At 39.2% G+C, this 25533-nt stretch overlaps 1 protein-coding gene across 2 annotated transcripts in view; it reads left to right on the forward strand.

Annotated features, from left to right (window-relative positions):
• The window catches only part of SMOC2 (SPARC related modular calcium binding 2), a 172812-nt gene that overhangs the window by 79071 nt on the left and 68208 nt on the right, over positions 1-25533 (forward strand). For both annotated transcript variants that reach the window (XM_072141169.1, XM_072141170.1), the window contains exon 8: positions 9923-10109. In XM_072141169.1, coding sequence (XP_071997270.1) covers positions 9923-10109 — 187 coding nt within the window. The remainder of the gene's footprint in view (positions 1-9922; positions 10110-25533) is intronic.

Raw genomic sequence — 25533 nt, forward strand, 5'->3', positions numbered from 1 at the left:
AGTGCGATGTCACAGTCACTGACTTCAGCCGCCGCTGCGATCGCAGCAGGCACACACTGTGATGTCAGCGGCATAGAAGACTCGCGCGGCCGCCAGAAAGGTGAGTTTAGATTTTTTATTTTTTTAAATTAACTGTCCGGCTCTATAATGGGCCACGGATCCAGCTCCATAACGGGCTGGGGATCCGGCTCCATAACGGGCCGGGGATCCGGCTCCATAACGGGCCGGGGATCCGTTATGGAGTTCATCACTAGTTCATCACTTGAAAGATATCTGGAAGAAGAATTTCTATGTTGAAACATGAAATGGGTGTGAAGTCAAGTACATCTTCCCCATTGTTGCCTTTGTAATAAAATCCCCTGATATGTTGTTATTGTCCTATCAAACCAAGGCAGTACCATTCAGAACATCCAGCTTTCCAAGACTTTCTACTTTGTGAATGTTTAGAAGATAGTTGTATAACCCAGAACCTGACACTGGTGACAATCCCAGTAGACTTGTGGCTGGGTCACTTTGTAGTTTACTATTTGTTATTTTTAGCACTTGAAGAAATAATGGTTAATATGCCTGGATGGGTGCAGGGTAATATTTGTTTTCCTTTAGAAACTTTAGAGATCTTGAATCTGGTTGGTATATTTCCAACGGCTGTTAACTTAGATAATAGCCCCAACACATTAATGTACCCTAAACTTACTGTCAGTTTAAAGCTAAGTATGATCCAGGTTTAATTTCTGTGATTAATGGAAATGCTAAAAATAAAATAAAAAGCATATTACAGTCTAGAATTATCAAGCATTAAATGGGGTTTCCCCACAAAAGAAAATTCTCACATCTAAATCCCCTAGTGATGTTAACACAATAAAGATAATTTTTACCTCTTATTTTACAATTTTACTCAGTTTTATTGCTGTTTTAGCTCCTATCACTCTCTATGCTGCTCATTGTAAAATCCCAGAGTGTGGGTGGGGCCTCTCTAAACAAACACATTACTTTATTATCCATCTAGTTTTGTGGGGTGACAATGTGGTTAGATTATCAGGGTACAAGGTGTATATACACTTTCATCTGGCTTCTGACAATGTTCACACTGACACATAGAAAGAGAGATGAGACATGTCAGAGATGCATGAGATTAATACAGAGAGGCTGACCATTACAGACCATTACAGTGTAATAATGTGTGCTCTGCTACATCTCACAGATACGTGACTGCATCCCCCTAATCACTTATCTCCTTGTAGCTTGTACTTTGCAGCCTCTCTCTCTGCTCTTGATCTCCTAGCAGCAAGTGTCTGTGTCTCAGTGTGAGCTCCATGCGTATAAAAACATGTCCTAAAATTGAGTGCATCTCAAGAAGAGAAAATGAATGCACACCAGGTAATAGGTCCAAAAGTAAGTATACAGTACTATAATAAAGTAGTAATAGAGTACTGTAAGCCAAAAACACACACAGTGTAATAGTGAATACAAAAGTAAATAATACCATAAGGTGCGAATGACAAAAGAAATACAATGGCCCACAAAACACTATAGTACAGACGAATAAATACAAAGGTAGTTAGTATAAGTACATAAGTGAAATTGGAGGGCTGAGAGGACAAACTATTACCTGGCGTGCAACGCACATTTCAACAACAGAAGGTCTTTATCAAAGGATGACGGCAGGTAATGGAGAACCGATATATAAACAGAGCAGGAGCCAATGGTTAGCGGCTAATGAAAGCTGCAGTCATCTGTGTGTACGGCGCATGTCAGAATGCTTGTAACATATGGAGGAATGGGGGTAGGGAACCGTGACTTCCCGTGACGCCCCCATTACGGCAGGGACACTCCCCCCATGACACACCCTCCATGATGGCACCACGGGCATGCGCACTACAGATCGTGCAGACAACAGAAATCATGTGTGATAGATATCACACTGACAGCGTGTACAAAAATGGTATTATATAACGCCTACTAATTAAATTATATATGCGACACTGAGAGCAAAGGCAATTACAAAATATCAATCATCACAGAAGCTAAAGAATTAGCTAGCGAAAAAATGCAATATGATGATAATGTGAATATTGGCATAGTACATAAAATTAAAAAATGTAAACAAATACTGTAGTACAATTGAATGAATATAACTTTATATTATACAAGTGGTAGGTGCATTAGTACTTTTTGTAGAAATAAACAACAAATACAACATGTTGATATCCATAAATGTGCAAACAAATGATAAAACATTGTTCTAATAATATGTGGTGGATAAAACATGATAAAAAATGCCGAGTGAATGGTGAAAGGGAGTGATAAAGTGCAGTGCACAAATGGTGAAGTGCAAGTGTGACAATAAAGACGAGAAGTGACAAACAAACACAAGCTATTAATGTTCATGAATATTGCAAATGGCCATGAATATGTACAAAATGCATGAAAGTTCTGAAGTGCTAACTAATGATAAGTACTGTATAAAAATGTACAGTAACACTTTTAATAGCTCATTTTTACAAACCACAATAAACGGAAAATAAAACAAGTAAGGATGAAAATGAATAAATACTAGAAGGTAAGTATGGGAAGGAACCCAAATGGGTGAACCGTATGGAGTGTCCAGATCCATTTACATTCTGTTTGAAGTAATTTTTTCTTCAATGCTCCGTCTCTAAAGGAAGAACTATGTGATTGATGCCATAGATTTTCAATAGGCTTGAATTGCTCCCATGATGTTGAGTGGAGGGGAATGGACTTAAGTCTGTCGATCTGTGAAGGATCAATGGAGATAGCATGAGAGATGTCATTCACATGTTCTCTTGCTCTAGTTCGAAGCTCCCGGGTGGTCATGCCTGTATAAATTTTAGGACAAGGCCGCTGCAAGTTCGCAGCCCGATACATCAAGAGGCAGTCGCCGGCAGCAGCAAGTCGCCGGCAGCAGCGAGTGCGCAGGCGCGGGAACAGTAATGCCCCGTGCCAGCCCACTCCCGGCTGGCCGCGCCCCCTTCACTCCTCTTCACGTCCCACTGGTATGAAGGTGGCGGATCGGGGCAAATAATCGCAAGTCTAGCATTAAGCTAGCATTTACGATTTTTTCAGGGCCTCTGCGCCCTGATAAATATGCCCCCATGGCTCTTTTTAAATAGTGTGCTTTCTTAAATTCCCGTTTTTTAAAATAAAATGGCTATTTAAGTTCTATCCCATAATGAAAATGTATAAACTCAGTTTGCTTTGTTATTTCTTCTCCAGTGATCATATTTTGTATTGATCTAGGTCTTTTTTTATCACACAATCAACTAATAACTAAATAAATCTAGTTTACAACATGTTGTACAGAACCAAATAATTTAATTGAGGACTCATTGACATTGGCAAAAAAGGAAAATTCTTTTCTTTTTCAAGAAATCTTCCTTGAGAATATTTGATGGAGAGCTTCAGAGAATATTAGTTCTCAGTGGGAGGCATGACGTTATGAAGTACTAGTATTAAAAACTCACAATCAAATATATTCAGAATCAAAGGTACTAAATGATTTATTCAACTGCTATTTTATGGCTAACACAAAAGTCATGCCATATTATGGCTCCTAATGATAGTACATTGACCTTTACCTATACTACTGTGTCTCTACAAGCATCTATAGAGGAATTTCTTGTCAGATATGATGTTAATGCCGACAAAAGTCACTACCTGCACCATCAGGTGTCCGTCCCTTGAAGCTAGTGTAACAGAGAATAGCTCCATACACTGGGCATCTGTCAGTGTCTTTGTGGCAAGTTCTGTTTTCAGAGTAGATCACCATTTGATACATATTTTTAGACTTAAATTTGTTGGAATTGCTTGATTGTTTTTATTTGGAATTCATTTGGTCATAGCTTATGATATGTTTGCAAGCAGCCATTTCTTCATGTGCACCACTAAGCTCTAATGTAAGCAAGTACGAGGTCCTTAATGGAAGGATGTGCCAGGTGTGTTAGTTGTTGGAAAGTATGCCTCTATAGTTTAGTGTCCACCTTCCTTTATCAAGCTTTTCAACATGACAATAATATAAGCCAAACCAAGTTGTTGATAGATTGATTGGCTTATTTTGTGATAATTTTGCGAGTCCTGACATTTTATGTTATAGGGTGTCTACCTTGCAATACGTGACACCAAAGGGGCATCTTTTTTAATTGAAAGTTGCATGTAATATATTCATAATATTTATATTCATAATAATATATTATTATATTATTCATAATATTAGTGATAAGGTGTAAAAGACAAGCATATAAAGATAATGAATGTGCTATAACTTGCATTGCCTACTTTGTGTAATGTACATTTCATATTTAAAATACAGTAATACACTCTCATACATTTCTCTGGAAACAGCTGATCAACTTCAACAATCAACTTCATGACCAAATCCTGACTGATAGCAGTCCATTCTTACACAATCAATGCTTGCATTTTCTCAATTGTTCTCAATGGGATTAAGTTCTCAATGGGATTAAGATCTTGGGAGTTTCCAGGCCAAAATCTCTATGTTTTGTTCCCTGAGCCATTTAGTTATCACCTTTGCTTTATGGTAAGGTGCTCCACCATGCTGGAAAAGGCATTGTTTATCACCAAACTGCTCTTGGACGGTTGGGAGAAGTACATTCTGGTACCATTCTTTATTAAAAGCCCACGCATGAATGGTTGCAGGATGCTTTACAGTGAGACAAGATTGGTGGTATCGCTCACCTTGTCTTCTCTGAACAAACTGTTTTCCAGATGTTCCAAACAATTGGAAAGGGGATTCATCAGAGAAAATTACTTTATCCCAGTCCTCAGCAGTCCACTCCCTGTTCCTTTTGCTGAATATCAGTCTGTCTCTGATGTTTTTTTCTGGAGAGAAGTGGCTTCTTTGCTGCCCTCCCTGACACCAAGGCTTGCTCCAAGAGTCTATGCTCACAGTGTGTGCAGATGCGCTCACACCTGCCTGCTGCCATTTCTTTTCAAATTAAATTTTTATTACGTTTTTTCATTATCATTACATGTCAAACATATTGAATGTCCATAACAATCTCTGCTCTTTACACTCTTGTTAAATATACATAAGTACTTTGCCTGTGACATCTCTTGTAATTTGTTGTAAACAATAATATATGTATTCATTATACACCTTCATTTCCTTACATACAGAGAGCTTTCAATTCTATACCTGCATACATCAGTAATGCCTGTAATGTCTAATACAAGTTCCTGTAAGCTGACTATGACAACAATCTTTAACACATTTAGAGTCAAATAAAATAAAATAACTTATAAAGTAAAATATACCTGGCAGGCGTGCCATTTTGTATTTACTCTAACTTTTGTGGTTACTCTAACTTGGTATATTTAGGAAGGGGTGACACCCCTCTTCCTGGCGCTATTTTCCTTCTGTTGTCTCCTCACTCACTCAGGCCTTTAACTAGTAGAGACAGGCTCGGGTGAATTGTGAGCCAGGGATTCCACATTTCATGGAAGGAGGAGACTCTTTTATTCCTTAACGCTATCAGCTTCTCAAAGGCACAATGTTCTGCTAAAATTTCATGTAAGTAACTCATGTTAGGGGGAGAGGTAGATTTCCAATGCCTGGTAATTAGGAGTTTCGCTGTTATTAAAATGTGGTTTATGAGTCTCCTAGATTTGAAGGGGATTTTACCAATATCCAGACCTAAAAGAGCCAGTGACGGGTTATTTGGAACCTTCCTTTTGGCTACCTGAGAGCACAGCTGAAACACTTCCAACCTATATGTTTTTAGCTCTGGGCATGACCAGAGTATATGAAATATTGTTCCTTTTTCCCTTTGGCACCTCCAGCATCTGTCGGTTGACTCAGGTAGATTTGTGCAAGTCTAGCTGGTAAGGTACATCTAGTGACACATTTCAAGTGTACTTCCATCATGTTGGCATTGGCTGTGGCTTTTTTAACCCAAGTACTCGCTACTTTCCATTCCTTAGGATGGACCTGTCTCCCATTGTCTGCCATTTAATTACTGGTCTAGATAAAGGGTCACATGCCTCGCTCTGAAATGTCTCATAAATAATACGTGTGTCTAATTTAGGACTAGGTAGTTCTGGTGAGAGCATGTTTGCCAAGCCTGTCAGGATTTCTACTGATTGTTTTTCCAGGCTTTTAACACAGTGTGCCACTTGGATGTATTTAAATTTTTCTTTGTCCTCTAATCCGTATTCTAAGTTTAATTGCATGAAGGACTTGATTCCTTCTTGGCCATAAAGATCCACAGTGCAGGTTATACCCCTTTGGGTCCATGATTTTAGTGATAAATCTGGAATCATAAACTCAAGCGCCCTCAGCGGTATTTTTATTTCTTTGGTGGGGGATTCCTTCTGCTGTGCTTTAACCAAACCTTTCCAAACCTCTATTGATGAGCTAATTGAAGGACCCCATCTTTCCTGGGATAGATTACTGTGCTGTGATGTAGTGATCCGTCTCCTACCATGTAGGATTCAATTGTAGGCCAACTTGTGTTATGTTCTGGAGCGCACCACTTCTTTAATTGTTGTGCTATTATTGCCCTATGGTAATTCCTTATGTTGGGGACTCCCAGGCCTCCCTTCTCTCTGGACATATACAACGTGATAGCTGCAACCCTTGGTTTACGGTTATTCCAAATGAAATTTAGCATCTGCTTCTGTAAATTATTTAATATCTTTTTGGGGATTGGAATCACCACGGTGTGTAGATAATACAGAATTTTTGTGAGTATTAACATCTTGTATAGTACCGTGCCATGATAATTCTTGTTTTGTTATGGATTCTGATGCCGCTTGTTCTGTGGATGGGAAATCTAGTAGTGGGTCTGTATCTGCTACTGATTCCCCCTCTGCCTCCTCACCTATTTCTGCAACATGGGACAAGCATGGCCTTTGTTTATCAGGGCTGCAACGTGGTGACTCACCCTGCCAAGTGGTGGCAGCCGCTATCTTGTGAGTGCCTCCAGTGAGTCCTGAGGCTGTTGTTCTCCTCTCGGCGACATCGAGTCTCTAATCCCCGAAGAGCTGGTTTCCGGCGAGTGTGGCGCTCTGTCGTCTTTGCTCAATGACGGTTTTATGATGCTTTTTCCTGTCGGTGAGCTGGTTTCGCTGTGTGGTCCCGCTGAGCCATTTTGGGAGACATCTTGCCTGAGCGCTCTGGCTGAAAATAAGTCCGTTAAGTGCTTCGGGCCCCCTTTCGCTGACCTTTTTCTGGTCATCATATTGGGTTGGAGTTGTGTAGCCGTTTTGTGCTTTTTAGTGGTGTCTGTGGATACTGCTTTTGACGTTGCTCTAGGTCCTCAAGGCGGAGCTAAGCACAGCACATCTGCTCTGAAGCTCATCCAGGCCACGCCCCCCCTCTGTTGCCATTTCTGAGCAAGCTCTGCACTGCTGGTAGCCCCATCCCGAAGGTGAAACACTTTTAAGAGAGGGTCCTGGAACTTGCTGGTCCTTCTTGGGCGCCCTGGAGTCGTTTTGGCAACAATGGAACCTCTCTCTTTGAATTCCTTGATGATGCGATAGATTGTTGACTGAGGTGCAATCTTTCTAGCTGCAATACTCTTCCTTGTTAGGCCAGTTTTGTGCAGTGCAATGATGACTGCACATGTTTCTTTAGAGATAACCATGGTTAACAGAAGAGAAACAATGATGTCAAGCACCAGCCTCCTTTTAAAGTGTCCAGTGGTGGGATTCTTACTTAATCATGGCAGATTGATCTCCAGCCCTGTCCTCATCAACACCCACACCTGTGTTAATGGAGCAATCACTGAAACGATGTTAGCTGCTCCTTTTAAAGCAGGCCTGCAATGAAGTTGAAATTTGTTTTGGGGGAAAAGTTCATTTTCTAGGCAAATATTGACTTAGCAATTAATTGCTGTTAAGCTGATCACTCTTTATAACATTCTGGAGTGTATGCAAATTGCCATTATAAAACCTGATGCAGTAGACTTTGTAAAAATTAACATTTGTATCATTCTCAGAACTTTTGGCCATGACTGTAGAAATGTAGAGGTGAGGCTCTCGGGAAACATAACTGCATGGTAACTTATTGCTGCATAATTTGAACACAGCTGCTTTCAGCCACTTACAGTCACTTAAAATTAACTGTTACCTGGACAACCACTATATCCCACACCACTCTGTTCCACTTGCATATATGATACACCAATTCTCTGACATGTCCGGACTATCAGACTAACACGCTCTTAAAACCCATCTCTAGACAAGCCATTCACATTCCCTAAGTGCATGAAACTTCAACACTCTATTTACTAAACCATCCTGTGCATCCATCCTTCTGTTATCCAATAGACCCCAAATAACAAGCTTCTCTGCAGTTCCATTGACCTTGGACAAGTTGATGGCTGATGACTGGTTCAAGCAGCAGAATTTTACCACTAATGCCAAAACTTAGATATTATTCCTGAAACTAATTATATTATATATCACTCCTGCTTTATGAATATTATGGAAGCATTATATATCATTTTTCGTTACGGGGGCTCTCAGTTTATTGTGGGGAGCAATATATATTATTTATTATTGGAGGTTTTATTTTAGTATGGGGACATTTTTTATTATTTGGGGTTTCAATTTATTAATAAATTATTTGTTATGGTCGGTCTCAATTTAGCTATCAATAATATAAATATCTTTCATTTCATAGCTATTCATAATGGAGAGCTCTCAATTTTGTGGGCTATATATATATATTTTTTTTGCATATATGTGGTGTAATTGCTACTTGTGTATATGTTTGTGTGTAATGCATATATAGTGTATTTGTTTACATGTGTGCGTAGCATATATAAGCATATATGCACACATATACAGAAATACACTATATATCATTGTATTATTTGTGTAAACATATGTATGGTATAAGTATGTAACCTATAATTTAAAGTAAATATGGTATAAGTATATAAGTATAATGAGCACAGTGATTTTAGTATATGGGGAAATTAGAGTCTTGTTTTGCAATTGCTGGCCGGGCAGCCATTAGGACAGGACAAGAGAGTCTACAACCACACCCACTGGGGAAGGTAACACTCTGAGGGCATGGTGTACCATTGTTGTAGACTTTATCATGCAAACACAGAGCAAGCAATTAACATTGGGAGATTGCATTTCTGAGTCATTCACAATATTAAGTGGTTTGGTTCACAATGCAAACTGCCACAGAGTCAGTTCCAGATGAGGTATGCAAAATGTTAATACAGTAACTCAACTTTTTATATTGAAGGCATAAATAATTGCATTCATATTTTGATTCTGATTAAGGGGATGGAATTTACATGAACTTAAAAACTTAACTCTTTACAGTTAGAAAGTATGTATGCTAAACTCTCTGTAAACAATTACAAATGTATTACAGATGTATTTGCATCTTTCTACTTAGTCTTATTGGGTCCAAAACCATCATTTGCATGTGTACAAAATTAATCAGAGCGCTGGGAATCTCCATTCCTCCTGTTTATATGCCATGCACAGCAGAGGATGGATCGCAAGAGTCATAAAGAGACTTTAACCACAAGACTGAAATAAACATCAGCACTGTGTAACTCACTTGAAAAACAGAGGCCTGTTTATCCTTTTACAGGATGCAAACCATATTACTCAGTTTTTAACCTTCCAAAACGACTTTTAATGGTTACCAGAGTAAAGAAAAATAAAGTATCGGGTTATAGGTACTTTTTTTATTTGTTCAGACTGATTTAGACATAATTTAAACCTGGTTTCATTTTGCAAACAGTTTTGGTCATTTATACTGTAAGCTAATATTGTGCAGTCAATATTTGTCAGTGTTGATCAATAAACTATATTAGCGACTTTAGACGTTCCCTTTAACTTTTCTTTTGAGCTAAAAGTTATACAGTATCAGTACGTATCTTTCTAAATGAATTATTTTTACTATTTTGAACAGCATCATCTTGTGATCAAGAACACCAGTCGGCACTAGAAGAAGCCAGACAACCAAAGAATGACAATGTCTTTATTCCTGAGTGTGCAAATGGAGGGTTATACAAGCCTGTACAGTGTCATCCATCTACAGGATACTGCTGGTGTGTACTTGTGGACACTGGACGACCAATACCTGGCACATCCACAAGGTAAAAATATTTATTACTATTTTATAAATAGAAAAACAAACTTTACTGACGTAGTCGTCAGTGCAGTAAAAATGCTCCATCTTTGGGTCAAACTATAAGCTGAAGAGGTCAAATAAACTGAAACATATTTAAACCAATATGTGCTGCTCACACAAATTATTTATGAACATATCCGTAGTAAAAAGGCTTTTTCCGAGTTGTTATCTTAATAGTCTGTTTGAAGCTTCCTCCAGTGCCACAAGTAACACAGAAAACTGAGCTGACCTCGAATCACTGTTTAAGTCATAACCCTATCAAGCTATGCATAGATCATCAATACCAATAAGTCCAGAAAATATATTATTTGAAACGGGTGGAAAGAAATGCAAATGCCCTGTCACCTCTGGTGATTAAACCTTGTTTTCTCCAGACAGAGACAGTGCCCCCTTGTCTTTTGATTTTATTTATTCTGGAACAACTTATTTAATTTAGGATCTGCTAGTATGCCCAGGTCCTTCTCAACAAGGGACTCTCCAAGATTTACTCACCCAAGGAAATATGTTACATGTGGATTATTAGCCCACAGGTCCATAACCTTACATTTATCCACATTGAACCTCATTTGCCAAGTTGATGACCAAACACTCAGTATGTCCAAGTCACCTGCAGCCTATGAACATCCTCCATAGACTGTATTTCACTACACAGCTTGGTGTCATCTGCAAAAATAGACGCACTGCTATTAATTCCTCCCTCTATAGCATTAGTAAATATATTAAATAATAGTGGGCCTAGCAAAGAACCCTGGGGTTCAGACCATGATTAAGGACGGTCACGCTGTCTGAAACGTGTTGGTGGACAGGATTTACACTGTGGATGTTTTGATATTTTTGAATAAACTTTGAACACTATTTTGACATACACCACTTTTACCTGTGGTAGGAATCATTGACCACAACTCTCTGGATATGATAATTCAGCCAGTTTTCAATCCAATTGCAAATGATTCCTGCCAAACCACTAGACCTTATTTTACTTAGCAGGCGTCTATGAGGGACAGTGTCAAATGCCTTTGCAAAGTCCAAGAACACAATATCCACAACAGCTCCTCCATCCAGGCATCTACTCACCTCTTCATAGAAGCAGATCAGGTTAGTCTGACAATTTCCATCTTTAGTGAACCCATGCTGACTGTCACTTATTATACTATGTGATGTCACATTCTCCAGTATATAGTCTATATACTAACCCTTCCAATATTTTCCCCACGATGGAAGTTAAGCTTATAGGCCTGTGATTGCCTGACAAAGTTCTAGAGCCTATTTTATATATTGGCACCACATTTGCCTTACGCCAGTCACTTGGCACCACACCAGACATTACGGAATCCGTGAAGATTTTAGACAGCGGTACAACAATAACAGAACTGAGTTCTCTAAGGACTCTGGGGTGTGACCCATCTGGTTCAGGAGCCTTGTACACATCATCATGTCTACATTCAGTCAGTCTAGTATATTACAGGATGCATGACCCGCAGTGGCACCACCCGTGACATAATTTATTTTTTCTATTGTATAAACTGAGCTAAAGAACCCATTTAGTATCACTGCCCTCTCTAGGTTTCCAGTCACCAAAGCCCCATTTTCTGAATATAGGGGTATAACCTGCTCTCGTTTTGATTTGTTATCTTTGGCCACCTGTCTTTGATTTTGTATTGAGGCTGATTTTATTTCCTTCTTACAGATTTTGGAGAGTGTTTTGTAATTATTGAAAGCCTCAGGTGACCCACAGATTTATATTTTTTTAATGCCCTCTTTTTATCATTTAACTGCAGCTTTTAGCCACGCCAGTGTAATCTAGCCCGTCTATACTTGCTACCTATTGGAATAAATTTGGAAATGGAACCGGGATAGATTTGAATGTCTCCCATTTAACATTAGTATCATCATCTGACAGTATCTGATCACAGTCTATATCCTGAAGTGCAGCTCTGAATTTTGGGAAATCCACTTTCTTAAAATTCATCATTTTTCCCACATGTTTTTGCTTTTTACAGTTTAAGAGGAAAATAATTACGTTATAATCACAGTTCCCAAGTGTTTCCCGGACCCTGACATTTTGGACAATCTCCACATTGTTAGAAATCACAAGGTCCATCAGTGCTTCACCTCTTGTGGGATCTTCTACATGCAGCACCATAAAATTAACCTGCAGAAAGTTGATAAAATCTCTCCCCTTCAAAGGTGAAGAAGAGCCCTGACCCCAATTTATATTTGGAAAGTTAAAGTCTCCCATTATCACTACTGTCACCTTCTGTGCACCTGCTCCATCTGTTTATATATTCCATTGGAAGGTTTATATATTACACCAAAAATAATTTTCTCAAAGCTCTCCTGGCTTTAAATTTCAACCAACAAAGTTTCAGCCTCCTCACACTCTTCTGAGACCACTGTCTCATTCACAATCACTTTTAAGTCTCTTCTGACATACAGAAATACACCACCTCCCCTCCTATTTGTCCTGTCTTTCCAAAAGAGTGTAAAACCTTGAATATTAATGCCCCAATCAAGTGATGCATCGAGCCATGTCTCCGCTACACCCTCAACATCTAACTGTTCCTCTTATACCAGAGCCTCAAGCTCACCCATTTTGCCTGCAATGCTTCTGGCATCTGTGAACATACACTTTAATTTTCCACAGTTATTTACAGGTAGTCCCCGGGTTACGTACAAGATAGGTTCTGTAGGTTTGTTCTTATCTCGAGTTTGTATGTAAGTCGGAACTGTATACTTTATTATTGTAACCCCAGTCAAACTTTTTTTGGTCTCTGTGACAATTGGATTTTAAAAATGTTGGGTTGTCATAAGAACCAGGATTAACAATACATCTTAATTGCAGACACCTTTGATAACTTTTATAGCTGTTTATTGTAGCCTAGGACTAAAATCCAGAGATACGTTTGTAACTAGGGGTCGTATGTAAGTCAGGTGTTCTTAAGTAGGGGACCACCTGTATTTGATTTATAGTAATTTTACTGGCACATATGTCCTTATTGTTTTGTAACTTGTGAATCTCCTTATCCACTGACTTATTCCTCCATTCACTGCCCACATCATGGCCCACCAACATAAACTGCCCCATCTCTGACCTGTCTACCCCTTTAGTGTCTTTCTCTTCCTTCTCCCCCAATCCTAGTTTAAATACTTTGCCACCCCTGCTAGGATATTCTCCCCCTGCACAGCAGCCCCCCCTTCCATTTAGGTGCAAGTTATCTGTGGAAAACAGCTTGTACCCCAATGAAAAGTCAGCCAAGTGCTTTAGGAACCCAAATCCCTCTGCTCTACGCCAGGATCTGAGCCATGCATTTAACTCCCTGAGCTCCTGCTGTCTTCTCTTTGTAGCGTATGGCACCGTTCTTGGAGGTCCTTCTCTTAAGCTTTGAACCTAATTCTTTAAAACTATTCATTAGTTTTGAAGAAGGGGGCTGAGTCATCCCCAGCCCCTCCCAGTAATTTATCCACCCTTTCCACCACATGCCGAACCTTGGCACCAGGGAGATAGCAAACCATTTGGTTGAGGCAGTCTTGGCGACAAATTATTTTATCCATCTTCCTGATTATAGAGTCTTCTACAACCACTAGCTGCCTTGACTTACCTGCACTACCACCCCCCCTACTACTAGGTGGTCTGCTCCCCCGGCTTTTAGGGAGAGCAGTATCTGCTAGGGCTGCAGTTTCTGACACTGATGTGCATAAGGCCTTAGAGTTTGCAGAACTTGTTAATGCCATAATTAATTAAATTAGAGTTCAAAATAAAAGGTATTAAAACATACTTTTAAAAAAAAATGTATATATTTTTTTTAAGTAGCTTTCATTGTGTTGTTGGTACTAACTTTCTCAACAGTGCAAGGTGAGAAAATAGCTGACCTCATTTGTATTTCATCACGGTTCTACTCTATGTAATGCTCTCCACTGTTTCTGATATTATATTTTTCCTGGATTAAATAGGCCCATTCTAGTATGAACAATTGACAGACATTCAATATACCAGATAGCTTAAGTAGAAAATCTCAAGTGACTGTAAAATATTCACACAAATAATACGAATCTGTACTAATTCATAATAATAACTTTTTAAAAAAAATTTCTATTAGAATTGCACCCTTTTATGAACCAATCAGAAATTGTTTTCATATTTGCCCAGCTATCAGGCCTTTTTGAATACTAGAATAGTATAGTCCACTCTTATTAACTCCAGTATTAATTAAGATCAACCAATCCATCCTCCATTGAGATCTGTTTGATAAAAAAATCTGTTTCAAATAATCTAGACCTGGATTCCCTTTGGTAATGCTTATGACTTTGTCCTTATTCTTTTTTTTTTTTTAATTTGTTTTTATTGGCAGTAAGAGTACAAATAAAGAGCAGGAGCGCAGTCCTTGTAACATTGAGTACATACAGTCAAACATAAACCGTAATAAATGACAAAATATACCAGTATGCAACTCTTGGTGTACTTCTTCGTGTATACGCCCCAGCTCCCTCCACACTCTCACCATTTTTATGTAATTTTAGAAAACAATAACAAAAACCACTAGGAAGACCTTAGACTCAATTAAGTGCCCATAAGGAACTCCCCAAAGAAACATAGGGAGGGGAGCAATAGAGAGTAATAGGATAAGGGGAGTAAGGGAAGGGGATAGGGCTAAAGGGGTAGTCAAGTAGGCGAGCAAGAAGATAGAAGGAGGCGCCCAGGCCGGGTGGCAGGAGGACAACCGAAGCAGTCCGGAAAGGGGGATCACCTCAGATCCTTATAAGAGTTGTCTGTACTCAGCCGATTGCTGAAAGAGGATCCATGGTTGCCAGGTTTTGCTAAATTTCGCATGGCTGCCGTGCAAGGAAGACGTAAGGTCTTCCATACGCATGATATCATTTACTTTGTTAACCCACATGGTCAGTGTTGGAGGATTGGTTTGCTTCCATAGTGCTGGAATGCAAGAACGGGCAGCCATTATTAGGAAGTGCAATATTGATTTCTTGTATGTTTGCGCTGAAACATCACAATGATGGAGAAGTAGGAGAGGAGGGTCCAGTCCTACAGAGCCTCCACAGATCAAGGAGATGTAGTGTTGCAAGCTTTGCCAAAATGGGGCAAGGACCCGACAAGACCAGAACACATGGAGGAAGGATCCTTCCTCTTCTCCACATCTCCAGCATGTGGGGGGCAGCAGCGGGAAGATCGTGTGCAATCGAGTAGGTACCCTATACCACCTAGCCATGAGTTTATACCCCGCTTCCTGGTATTTCGAACTGATTGAGGTGAAATGGCAAAGCTCGAAGATGCGCTCCTTCTGCTCAGGTGTAAGTGTGACATGTAAGTCTGTTTCCCATTGCCTTAAAAACTGAGGGCCAGGGTCATCCGGTACGGCTAGAAGACATGAATAGGAGGAGGAGAGCGTATGTCTTACAGTCCCAGTGCTGGAACAAAGGCTTTCAAATGAGGTTTGATTTTTAGAAAATTGAGAGCAAGGAGGAAGAGAAATTAAATAGTGTCGTAATTGCTGAGCCCTCCATGCCCCCAGTGGGCATGGGTCTGTGATTTCCATGAGCTGCTGAGTCGTTAACCAGGCTGAGTCTCTGCTGACGTGCTTAGCCCTAAACTTGCCCGCCCGTCTCCATTGGTTAAATACGGGGTCGTCACAACCCGGGCTAAAATCAGGGTGGCCCAACACTGGTGTCAGTGGGGAGTGTTTGGGTAGTAGTCTTTCCCTGATGATCTCTAACTGGCAATGAGAGAAAGTAGGGCCAATCGTAGGGTGTGATTTTAGAGCTGCGTTCCTTTCTAAAGCCAAGGTATCACCTGTAGTGGGATTGTCGTGTAGGACTGCTCCAGCCGCACCCAAGGTTTCAGGTCTGCATTACAACACCAATCAAGGACTCTGGCCATATGAGTGGCCGAATGATAATCCTTGAAGTCCAGCAATGTCCTTATTCTTTTATACGAAAATAAACTAAGAATAGCTGTGAAAGCTACTTTATGAACTGAAAGTATGGCGTTGGTATACACAGCTTTAATAAGTTTATTATGCATAGTAGTCTTATACTGATATATCTGAATAACACATAAATTATAATTGTGCATAAAAGAACAGGATAGCTGTATATCCCAACACCCTAAGGCATAGAAATGTGATTTTTCACTTTTTCATATAATTATCTTAATTACCTATATAATTACCATCTATACCTCCTTTTCCTTCTATACCTCCTTTAATACCTCCTTTTCTTGTGATTGAAATGAGTAAATAATCAGTTTAAATTTCCTTATATACTTATGTATAAATCAACTCAGCTTATACACAAGTGTATGAAAAAAATAAACATACATACTCACCTTCCGATACTCCATTATGCTCCGCGCACCTACTCTTCCTTCTTCTCTTCACTTGTAGAATAGCGGGCAGAGACCATGTCCATACGCTCTGCCCGCTGGCGCACACTATTACATCAGCAGCGGCGAAACATCATAGTGGGTGGTGGTAAGCTAAACACAGGGTATGATTTCTGACCGCTCTGTTACAAGTGAAGAGGAAAAGTAAAAGGAGCAGCACAGAGCATCGGAAGATAAGTATGTATGTTTATTTTTTAATATACCGAGAGGCTACAGGTCATTTCATTACTGGGGGGAAGCCGTAACCAATGGATTTCCCACCCTAGGCTTATACAGTCAGTAAGTATTCCTACTTATTTGTGGGATATGTGCATTGCACTGAAATCTCTACTCCGTATTTTAGGAGCACTGAATAGTTTGATGTAAAATGGACATTGCTGCAGAAATATTTTTATTTATATCAAATTGTGGTTATATAGGGCATTCCAGTTACAAATTGCTCTTGAGCTCTGTCAGTAAATGAGAATTCTGTATTTGGTTGTTGTTTTTGATACTATTTAAACTGTAAAGGTTTTTTTCCACAAATCAATAGCTCTTGGGATGTAAAACAGCTTTGCTTATTACCTTTGTTACTGATATGCAGTAGTTTCTTTGCTATAGCCCTTAGATTACAACAGTGCTGCAATACCTGTTTTCTCTCCCTGTGCTGATAAGCTCTGGTGTCTGTAGTTTGTTTACAGTTTGTTAATCAGTTGGTTTCATGGGAGGGGCTGCTGCTCGCTGCTCAAAGGGGAGGAGATCATGTGACAGAGCTCTCTCTGTGTATTTAGCAGAGGTGGATTTATTCCAATACTGTGGAAACATATGTCACAGAATAGTGAGGTGCAAGAGCTTCCCTGTTCCTAATCCATCCATCTCAGTCTGTGATTCTACAGAACTTTCTCTGTCTCTCACTGCACCTTATGCTGCAGCCCTTCCCCCACCTTATTATCTGCAGTATCAGCTCTGTGCAGATAAACTACTAACCCATAGTGCTCACACAGCACAAACTATGTACTTCATGTAACTGGTTTACTAATCATTTCTTCCACTTATTACATGTTCCCTGCTCCTCCATATGATGGAAGCTGCCAGACTGTCACTATATACATCCTGTATGTGCACTATTCAATGGATTTACTTGTGGTAAACTAAATGGATTTAATGCTAAATAACTTTAAGAGAGAACTCACCTATGGTCTCACCTATGGTGAGAAAGATTTTTGTCAAACACTTTCAGTACAAAAAATACTATAGCTTTAGAAAAAAATGGCGAGCAGCACAAAGTAGGTATCGTTTTGTGTGCTTTAAGGGGGAATCACATGTGATAATTTGGTAAAATCAATATAACTTTACAGTTACGCTTTAAATCTATGTAGATTTTTTTAAGGGAACAGGAATGAAAGCTATATATATTATAGTATAAATTAGCATTTTCTATCATTGTGTTGCATACACGATTTGTTAATTTTACTCTCTCAGTGCCACCATCACTACTATCATCACAATGATGCCAGTTAGATACCATCCAAATTCCTTCTGTTATCATATTGGGACAGAGAACAATCCCGTTCTGTGTGTTAGTACACAGGACCCCATTAGTAAGTAAATATGTAAGGTCTTGTAAAATCTCTTCTCTGATAAACAAGCTACAATAGCCAAGGGTTGACTGAATTGCCGTGAGGCTTTTGATGCCTGTAGGTTTGTATAAGAAATATTGACTTCCGGATACTCTTATATGAAGGAACTGCCTTTTGGTGGTCAGAAGTGGAAAAACTACATACAGTTTCTGACAGTTTTATTTGTGATCAGGGAAAATAGATATAAAAAGATTATATAACATTATTCCCAAAACTATTTCCTACAAAAAGCATGATTTAAGATCAAATCTGAATTTCAAAGACATAAAGATTTGTTATTTTTTCATAAAACCTTAAATAATATTAAACAAAAATTACTTTGGAGACAAAAAACTAGCTGCAGTTGCACTTTGTAAAAGGGAAAAAGCACCTTTCACAATAATGGGAATAGAGGCTGCTTTTATTACAGTTGGGCAAGGTTTGTATTCTGATACCTAACGGATGACCTCTGTATTTAAGAAAATAATGAAAGAGGAATCTCTAAGTTGAGTGCTAATGTAGTTACTGGCAAATTGCCGAATACCTGTCTAATCTGATATCTTGCCTCCATTTTTTCTTGTGTACCATTGTGTTCTTTGCTTCAAGTTACTTTTTACACAGTACATTGCTCTTCATTTTTTTTTATAATGGAATACACAAATTTAGAAACCTGACGTTTAAAATTACTATTTTACTATGATATGCAGAAGAGTGTATTATGATGAGGTATGTTAAGCCTATTACACTATTGTTGTTTAAACTGAATCTACCATAGAAATCAAACATGATAAACCAGAGATATTTATTCATGGATACAGGCATGGTGAGCGCGTTAATCTTCTTATATTTGTTAACCATTTTCTATTTTCTAATTTAGAACCATTTTCTAAAATCAACATTTAAAATTATGCTTATTAGCCAGCAGGACTCTGAGGGGCATTACCAGAGATCCTCTGAGCTGGAGCTCACAGCACAAAGGCTGTGATAGAAAGCAGAGGTTTATCATTAATGGCACCTTCGAAAATCTATATTTTTTTTTGCCATCTTCTGACCCTTGTAACTTTTTCATACTTTGGTGTACGATGCTGTCGTTTTCATTGCTCCTTTTTTATTTTATGCGAAATGGTGTAAAAGTCGCATTTAGGATGTTTGGGCGGCACGGTGGCTGAGTGGGTAGCACTTCTGCCTTGCAGCACTGGGGTCCTGGGTTTGAATCCCACCCAGGTCAACATCTGCAAAGAGTTTGTATGTTCTCTCCGTGGTTGCGTAGGTTTCCTCCGGGTACTCCGGTTTCCTCCCACACTCCAAAACATACTGTTAGGTTGTTTAGATTGTGAGCCCCATGGGGACAGGGACCAATTTGACATGCTGCGTAATCGGTGTGCGCTATATAAATAAAGAATTATTATTATTTTCCGTTATGTGGTTTACCAAATGGCAATAACCATTTTTATATTTTGATAGATCATGCATTTTGGGATGCAGCGATACCTAACATATGTGTGATTTTTTACAGTTGATTTAATTTTATATCAGTTCTAGGGAAAGGGGAATGGTTCGAATTTTTTATATTTTATTATTTAAAAAATAAAATTTAAACTTTATTTTACATTACTTTTTATTATTTCATAGACCCTCTAGGGTACCTTAACCCTAGATGGTCTGATTGTTCCTACCATATACTGCAATGAACCCTCTTCATACACCTCTTATAGCTCGCTCACCTCCTAGAGGTTATACACCGTAGAATTTGTTTAATTCTTATAGGTTGTACTTGATGGACTTTTTGCACACGTGTATACTATAATAATATGAATAAGGCCACATCCTCAGTTTGGGTAAAAGTTACCAGTGGAATTTCACAGGGGTCAGAATTGGTGCTCCTTCTTTTTAATATTTTTATTAATGACCTCATTAGTGTATACACAGAACAGTTTTAATATTAGCAAATGATACTAAGATCTGTTAAGTAATTAATATGAAGGCTGATAGTATAACATTACAGAGGGATTTGTAGAAGCTGTAGGAATTGTAAGAGAAATGGCTGATGAGGTGTAATGTAGATGTGTAATTTATGGTAATGGACTTGGGCAATGGAAACAAAAAGTCTAAATATGTTCTAAACAGTGTATTATCTGGTAAAACCGCTGCTGAAAAAGACCTAAGGGTATTGGTGACAAATAAAATTGTGGGATGCATCAAGAGAGGAATAGATGTCATGGTTTTGCCCTTATACCAATCCCTGTTCAGACCACACATTGAATATTGTGTACAGTTTTTGAGGATGTATTGCCCGATTTTGTAGGTAATGTAGGTAACCTAGAATATAATGGTTCTCCCATCATGATTTTCCCAGACTACCCTAAGGAGATACAAAAACAGGTGACAAGCTATCAAAAAAAGGTTAAGGCCAAAGGGTGTGATATATTCCTTATTATATCCTGCAAAGTTAAAAGTAATTTATGAGGAGAAAGTGTTATTTTTTGAGAGCCCTTAGGAGGCTAATGAGTGGGGAGAGAAGGTTTTGAAGATCTAGAGGCAGGGCCCGCTCGAGTATCCTCTCAGCAGAGGTAATGCTTTGAGATGAGTCTAGGATGGTACTGTCCTGGACAGTTGGGGGGGGGGGGCTAAGCGGCTGGTGATCATATACACTAAGGGTTAAGAATTGAGTATGATTCCAATAAATGTAGGATGACTAAAATCTTGTCCAGGAATTTACAGGGCCTAAATAACAAAATGAAAAATAAAGCCGTGCTCGACTTATGTCTCTTGTACCAACCAGATTTGGTATGCCTGCAGGAAAACCATTTGTTAAGTGATACTTGCTATAAGGCTCAAAAGGCATGTTTATGTCACTATTATCATTCAGTCTATTTGGCTTATGCACTAGGAGTTAGTTTAATGATCAATAGGTGTACCACTTATAAATAACTTGCGGCAGAGTCAGATCTGCTTGGTAGGTTAATCACCTTACATTGTATATTGAACGAATGAATCCCCCCCCCATCCTCTCCAGGGAATGTTATGGTGGACATATGGAAAAAGGTGGATAAGTATGATGGTCTCCCGGTTATATGGATGGGGGATTTCAATTGTGTGGTGGATGAGGCCTAGATAGAGCAAGGGAAGCTGTTGTACAGGCGACGAAAGGAACAACGGCATTTGGAAGATTGCTGGTGAAATAGGGCTATGTGATCTGTGGAGAATGAGGTTTCCTACTAAACCAGGTTACCCATGCTACTCCAAAACTTAGAATATTTTCTCTAGGATCGATCTGATCCTGGCAAATAAGAGGGGATGCTGTTTGATCGAAAAAATTTTAATGGGTGGAAGAGGCCTATCGGACCACATTCCATTATGTTTCATACCATACGCATAAGCGGATCCAGGGATTACATTTTATAAAATAAAACCCTTTCTGTTAGACATGCTTAAAGATGAGATTAGGTTTAAAGAAGATATTAAAATATTTTTTAAGAACTGTAGGGTTGCACAAGATGTAAGAGTTGTCTGGGATGCATTTAAGGCCAATCTTAGGGGGGGAAGGGGGCGGTCCAGGGAAGTATGGCACACTATAGGAAAGCAGGAAATGCACAACTGCAATAGGCTGAAAAGAGAGTGATTGAATTAGAGAAACTCTTTATGTCAAACCCCATGGTGAAAAATAATAAACAATGGGTAGAGGCCCAGGATGCTTGATGTCAGTGTGTATGGAAAGAGCATTGATATCTGCTAAATTGCAAGCCCAGAAAAATATATGCGACAGTTCACCTCAATGAAAAAACAAGCGTCACTTGTTAAGAACCAAAGATCTAAGAATGAAATTGGAGCTATAAGAGCCAGATATGGTGGGTTGGTCACTTCTCAAGTAAATTTTAGAAGTGAATTTGTGGATTATTTTAAAAGGGTATATACGTCGGAATTAGGTGTATGTAAAGATATTATTGCAGAAACGTTAGAAAGGATTCACACACCAAAAATATCTATAGAGGAGGCCTCAATATTAGAATACCCAATCACATTGGAGGAGATAAGGAATGTCCTACAGGATCTCCCAATGGGGAAAGCAGTGGGTGCGGATGGAATACCACCTGAGGTTCTAATACATTTTTCTGATTTAGTCCTCCCTATGCTTCTCAAAGTATACAACTTCTTATTTAGTAGAGGGAACTTCCAGCATCAATGAGGGAGGCACATATAATCGTGCTGCTAAAGGAAGGGAAAGATCCTCAGGATGTGGAGGCATGTAGACCAATTTCCCTGCTGAACTCAGACTACAAATTGTTAGCTAAGGTCCTTGCAAAAAGGCTAAAGAAGGTAATAGCCACAGATACACAGGGATCAGTCTGGGTTCATGACGGGGAAATCGGTCCGTAATAGTATCCTGAGTATGTGGTGGAATGTCCCATCCCCATGTATGGCGGAGGGCTGTCAAGGCTTTTGATCGGGTCGAGTGGCACTACGTCTGGGCAGCACTTGAAAAAATCGGGATTTGGGCCCCTCTTTATTAGTTAAGTGAAATTATTGTACAAAGGGGCAACTGCTAGGGTTAGTATAAATGGAAAGGCCTCAATGGCAATGCAGCTCTTTAGGGGGACAAGGCAAGGGTGCCCACTGTCCCCTCTATTATTCCTAATTGCACTGGAGCCCTTGGCCTGCTGTCTGAGAGAGAGTACATTAGTGAGGGGCTTTAATAGGGGGGTTGTGGATAGACTGCAACTCTATGTGGACAATATGTTGATCTATCTAGATAATTCGGGCAATATGATTCAAGTGATAATAGATATGAAAGAGCACCACAGTAGCTTGTCGGTTATTAAAATCAACTGGAGTAAATCCTCCTTTCTCCCACTGGACAAACTACCAGAGGAGGTACAGTGCCTTGGTCAGCTTCAAAGGGTGTCATTGATGAAATATCTGGGTGTTTTTATTAGCAAAGATCTGCAAGACCATAATGGATTTAATATTGATCCCCTATTATTAAAGTGGGCATTTGGAAGAACTGCCCTTTGATAATACCTAAAAGTTGTTTTAAATTATTGTTTTAGGTATTGGATACTATAATAACAGAATTAATATGGGGTGGGAAAAGGGAACAAATACGTTTAAAAAAGTTAAATGCACCAGTGGAATAAGGAAGCTTAGGCCTTCCAGATTTTGGGAAGTATTTTTTGGCAATGCTATCACAAAATATAAGGGATTGTAATATAGAGAATACTTACTTTACACTAGGGAAGAGATATAAGCACCTAAAAAAATTGGGGATTTGGAGTTTGTTGGAGTCAAGGGTAAAGGTAAGGAAGGAATTTAAAGTACACTTTACTCTATTTAAATTAATGCAATGGGTATGGGATAAGGTTAAAATAGAACTAGGGTGGAGACATTTTTTGCATGAAACACCTTTATGGGTAGACCGGAATCGGACATTGGCACCTTTAGAGGGATATACATTTTTTCATTTGAAAGGTATCTTCTATGTATATCAAGTAATAGGGGATAATGGATTGAAGCCATTGGAGGAATTATCATCCGATTTCTGCTTAAGCAATCATGATAGGCTATCGTATGCCCAATTATGACATGCGTATGGCCCAATTTTAGCTAGTGGTGAATATATTGAAGAGCAACATCCCCTCCTAAAAATTCTTAGATCCAGCTAGGGATTAATGGTAAAATTATATAGGGCTTTAAGAGATCCCCCAACAATATATTGTTATGAAAATGGAAGAGGGAAGTAGCAGACCTATCGATGGAAGAATGGGTAGACGTGCTAAAGATGATAAAATGCACAAGTAATTTCTGTTAGTTAGTATCTCAAATTTTCTTGCTACATAGAGGGGCACATTTACTTACCCGGTCCAGGCGCAATCCAGCAGTGGGTTCTCCGACGCTGATTCGGGTCTGGCCGGGATTCACTAAGGTCCGTGCACCGATATATCCACTAGGTTTCGCTGCTGCACCGAGATCCACTGAAGTTAACTGGAGTTCACCTTCTATTTCTTGGTGCAGGTAAGTGCGTGTCAAGCGACACTTTTTTTAAAAAAATACCGTGGATTTTCCAAATCCGTCAGGTTTTCCGACGGCCACGGCCCGATTTCCTTTGCATGCAACCCGCCGCCAATTGCGCCGAAATCCGATCGCGTGCGACAAAATCCCAGCAGAATTCGGTGAAAATCATGCGATTCGGACCCTTAGTAAATGAGCCCCAGAGTGTTTTATACCCCTAAAGTACTGAACAGGTTTAAAAAAAATCAAGAAAGAGGAGAAATGTCCCAGATGCTATTTGGTGGATGCAGACATGATCCATATGTTTTGGAGATGCCCAAAACTGGTTTGATATTGGGAAGGTATAATTGAGTGTCTGCCACAGGCATTCGGTTGCACTATACCAAATGACTTCAAGAATTGTCAAAAATTGGTGTAAGGGGTACGGCTTGAATGTCATTCTACTCTGTGTAAGGTCTCTTAATGGCAAGGAAGGTAATTTTGTATAACTGGAGAAGTGGGATGCACCCAAGGTACAGACATGGAAGAACATGATGGATAATATGGTCATGGGTAATTGTTATGAGATGAAGGGGGAGGGGGGTAGAGTTAGACTATGTAAGATGTGGTTTGATAGGCCCAGAATCGATGATAAGAACCTATGAATTTTATATGAAGTGTAGATAATCACCAGTTGCTTGGGGGGCTGGTTAAGTGATGGGTGGTTGTTTCTTTGATATTTATAATAATAAGTAAAGTTGGTTAAAGTGTTTGAGAAAATGTTAAGGCTATGTATCCACATGTCCTGTTTATTGCGTATATGTTGATAAATAAAGATAAATTAAATTAAATGTTAAAAAAAAGCTCCAGGGCAATTATATTGTAGTGCAAATGCTTATAGAAGGCAGAGAATGTGCAATGCAGGTAGTGTGCAATGCAGGCTTCTGTAACCTTCTGTTATCTTTAGTGAAAATGATGTCCCGGTTGACAGGTTCCCTTTAATGTTGCAGCACTCACCAAATCACGTGGATATGTCTTTATTCTCATGGACGCACTGAGCAGGGGGTGCAGCCGAGGCAACAAGCCATTTCACACTGATGGGCGCTTCTTCAAGCCATTACACAGTGTTTATGTTGAAGTTGAGATATATCACAGGAACATAGCCATTTATTTTGATGTATATTTTCGACCAAGGATGCAGATGTTTGTTTTGCTGTGTGAAAAATAAGGAGTCATATACACTTTTAGACTATAGTGTGAACCCACAGTTAATTTGTGGTTAAATTGACAGCATACAATGGAACACTTAGTGATAATGTGGTAAATCGTGATTTTAAATATGTGCTGTTATCTGTACAAATTATATACTGTATATACTCAAGTATAAGCCGACCCAAGTATAAGCCGAGGTA

The sequence above is a fragment of the Engystomops pustulosus genome, chromosome 3 (assembly GCF_040894005.1).
Source record: "Engystomops pustulosus chromosome 3, aEngPut4.maternal, whole genome shotgun sequence".
Classification (NCBI taxonomy): domain Eukaryota; kingdom Metazoa; phylum Chordata; class Amphibia; order Anura; family Leptodactylidae; genus Engystomops; species Engystomops pustulosus.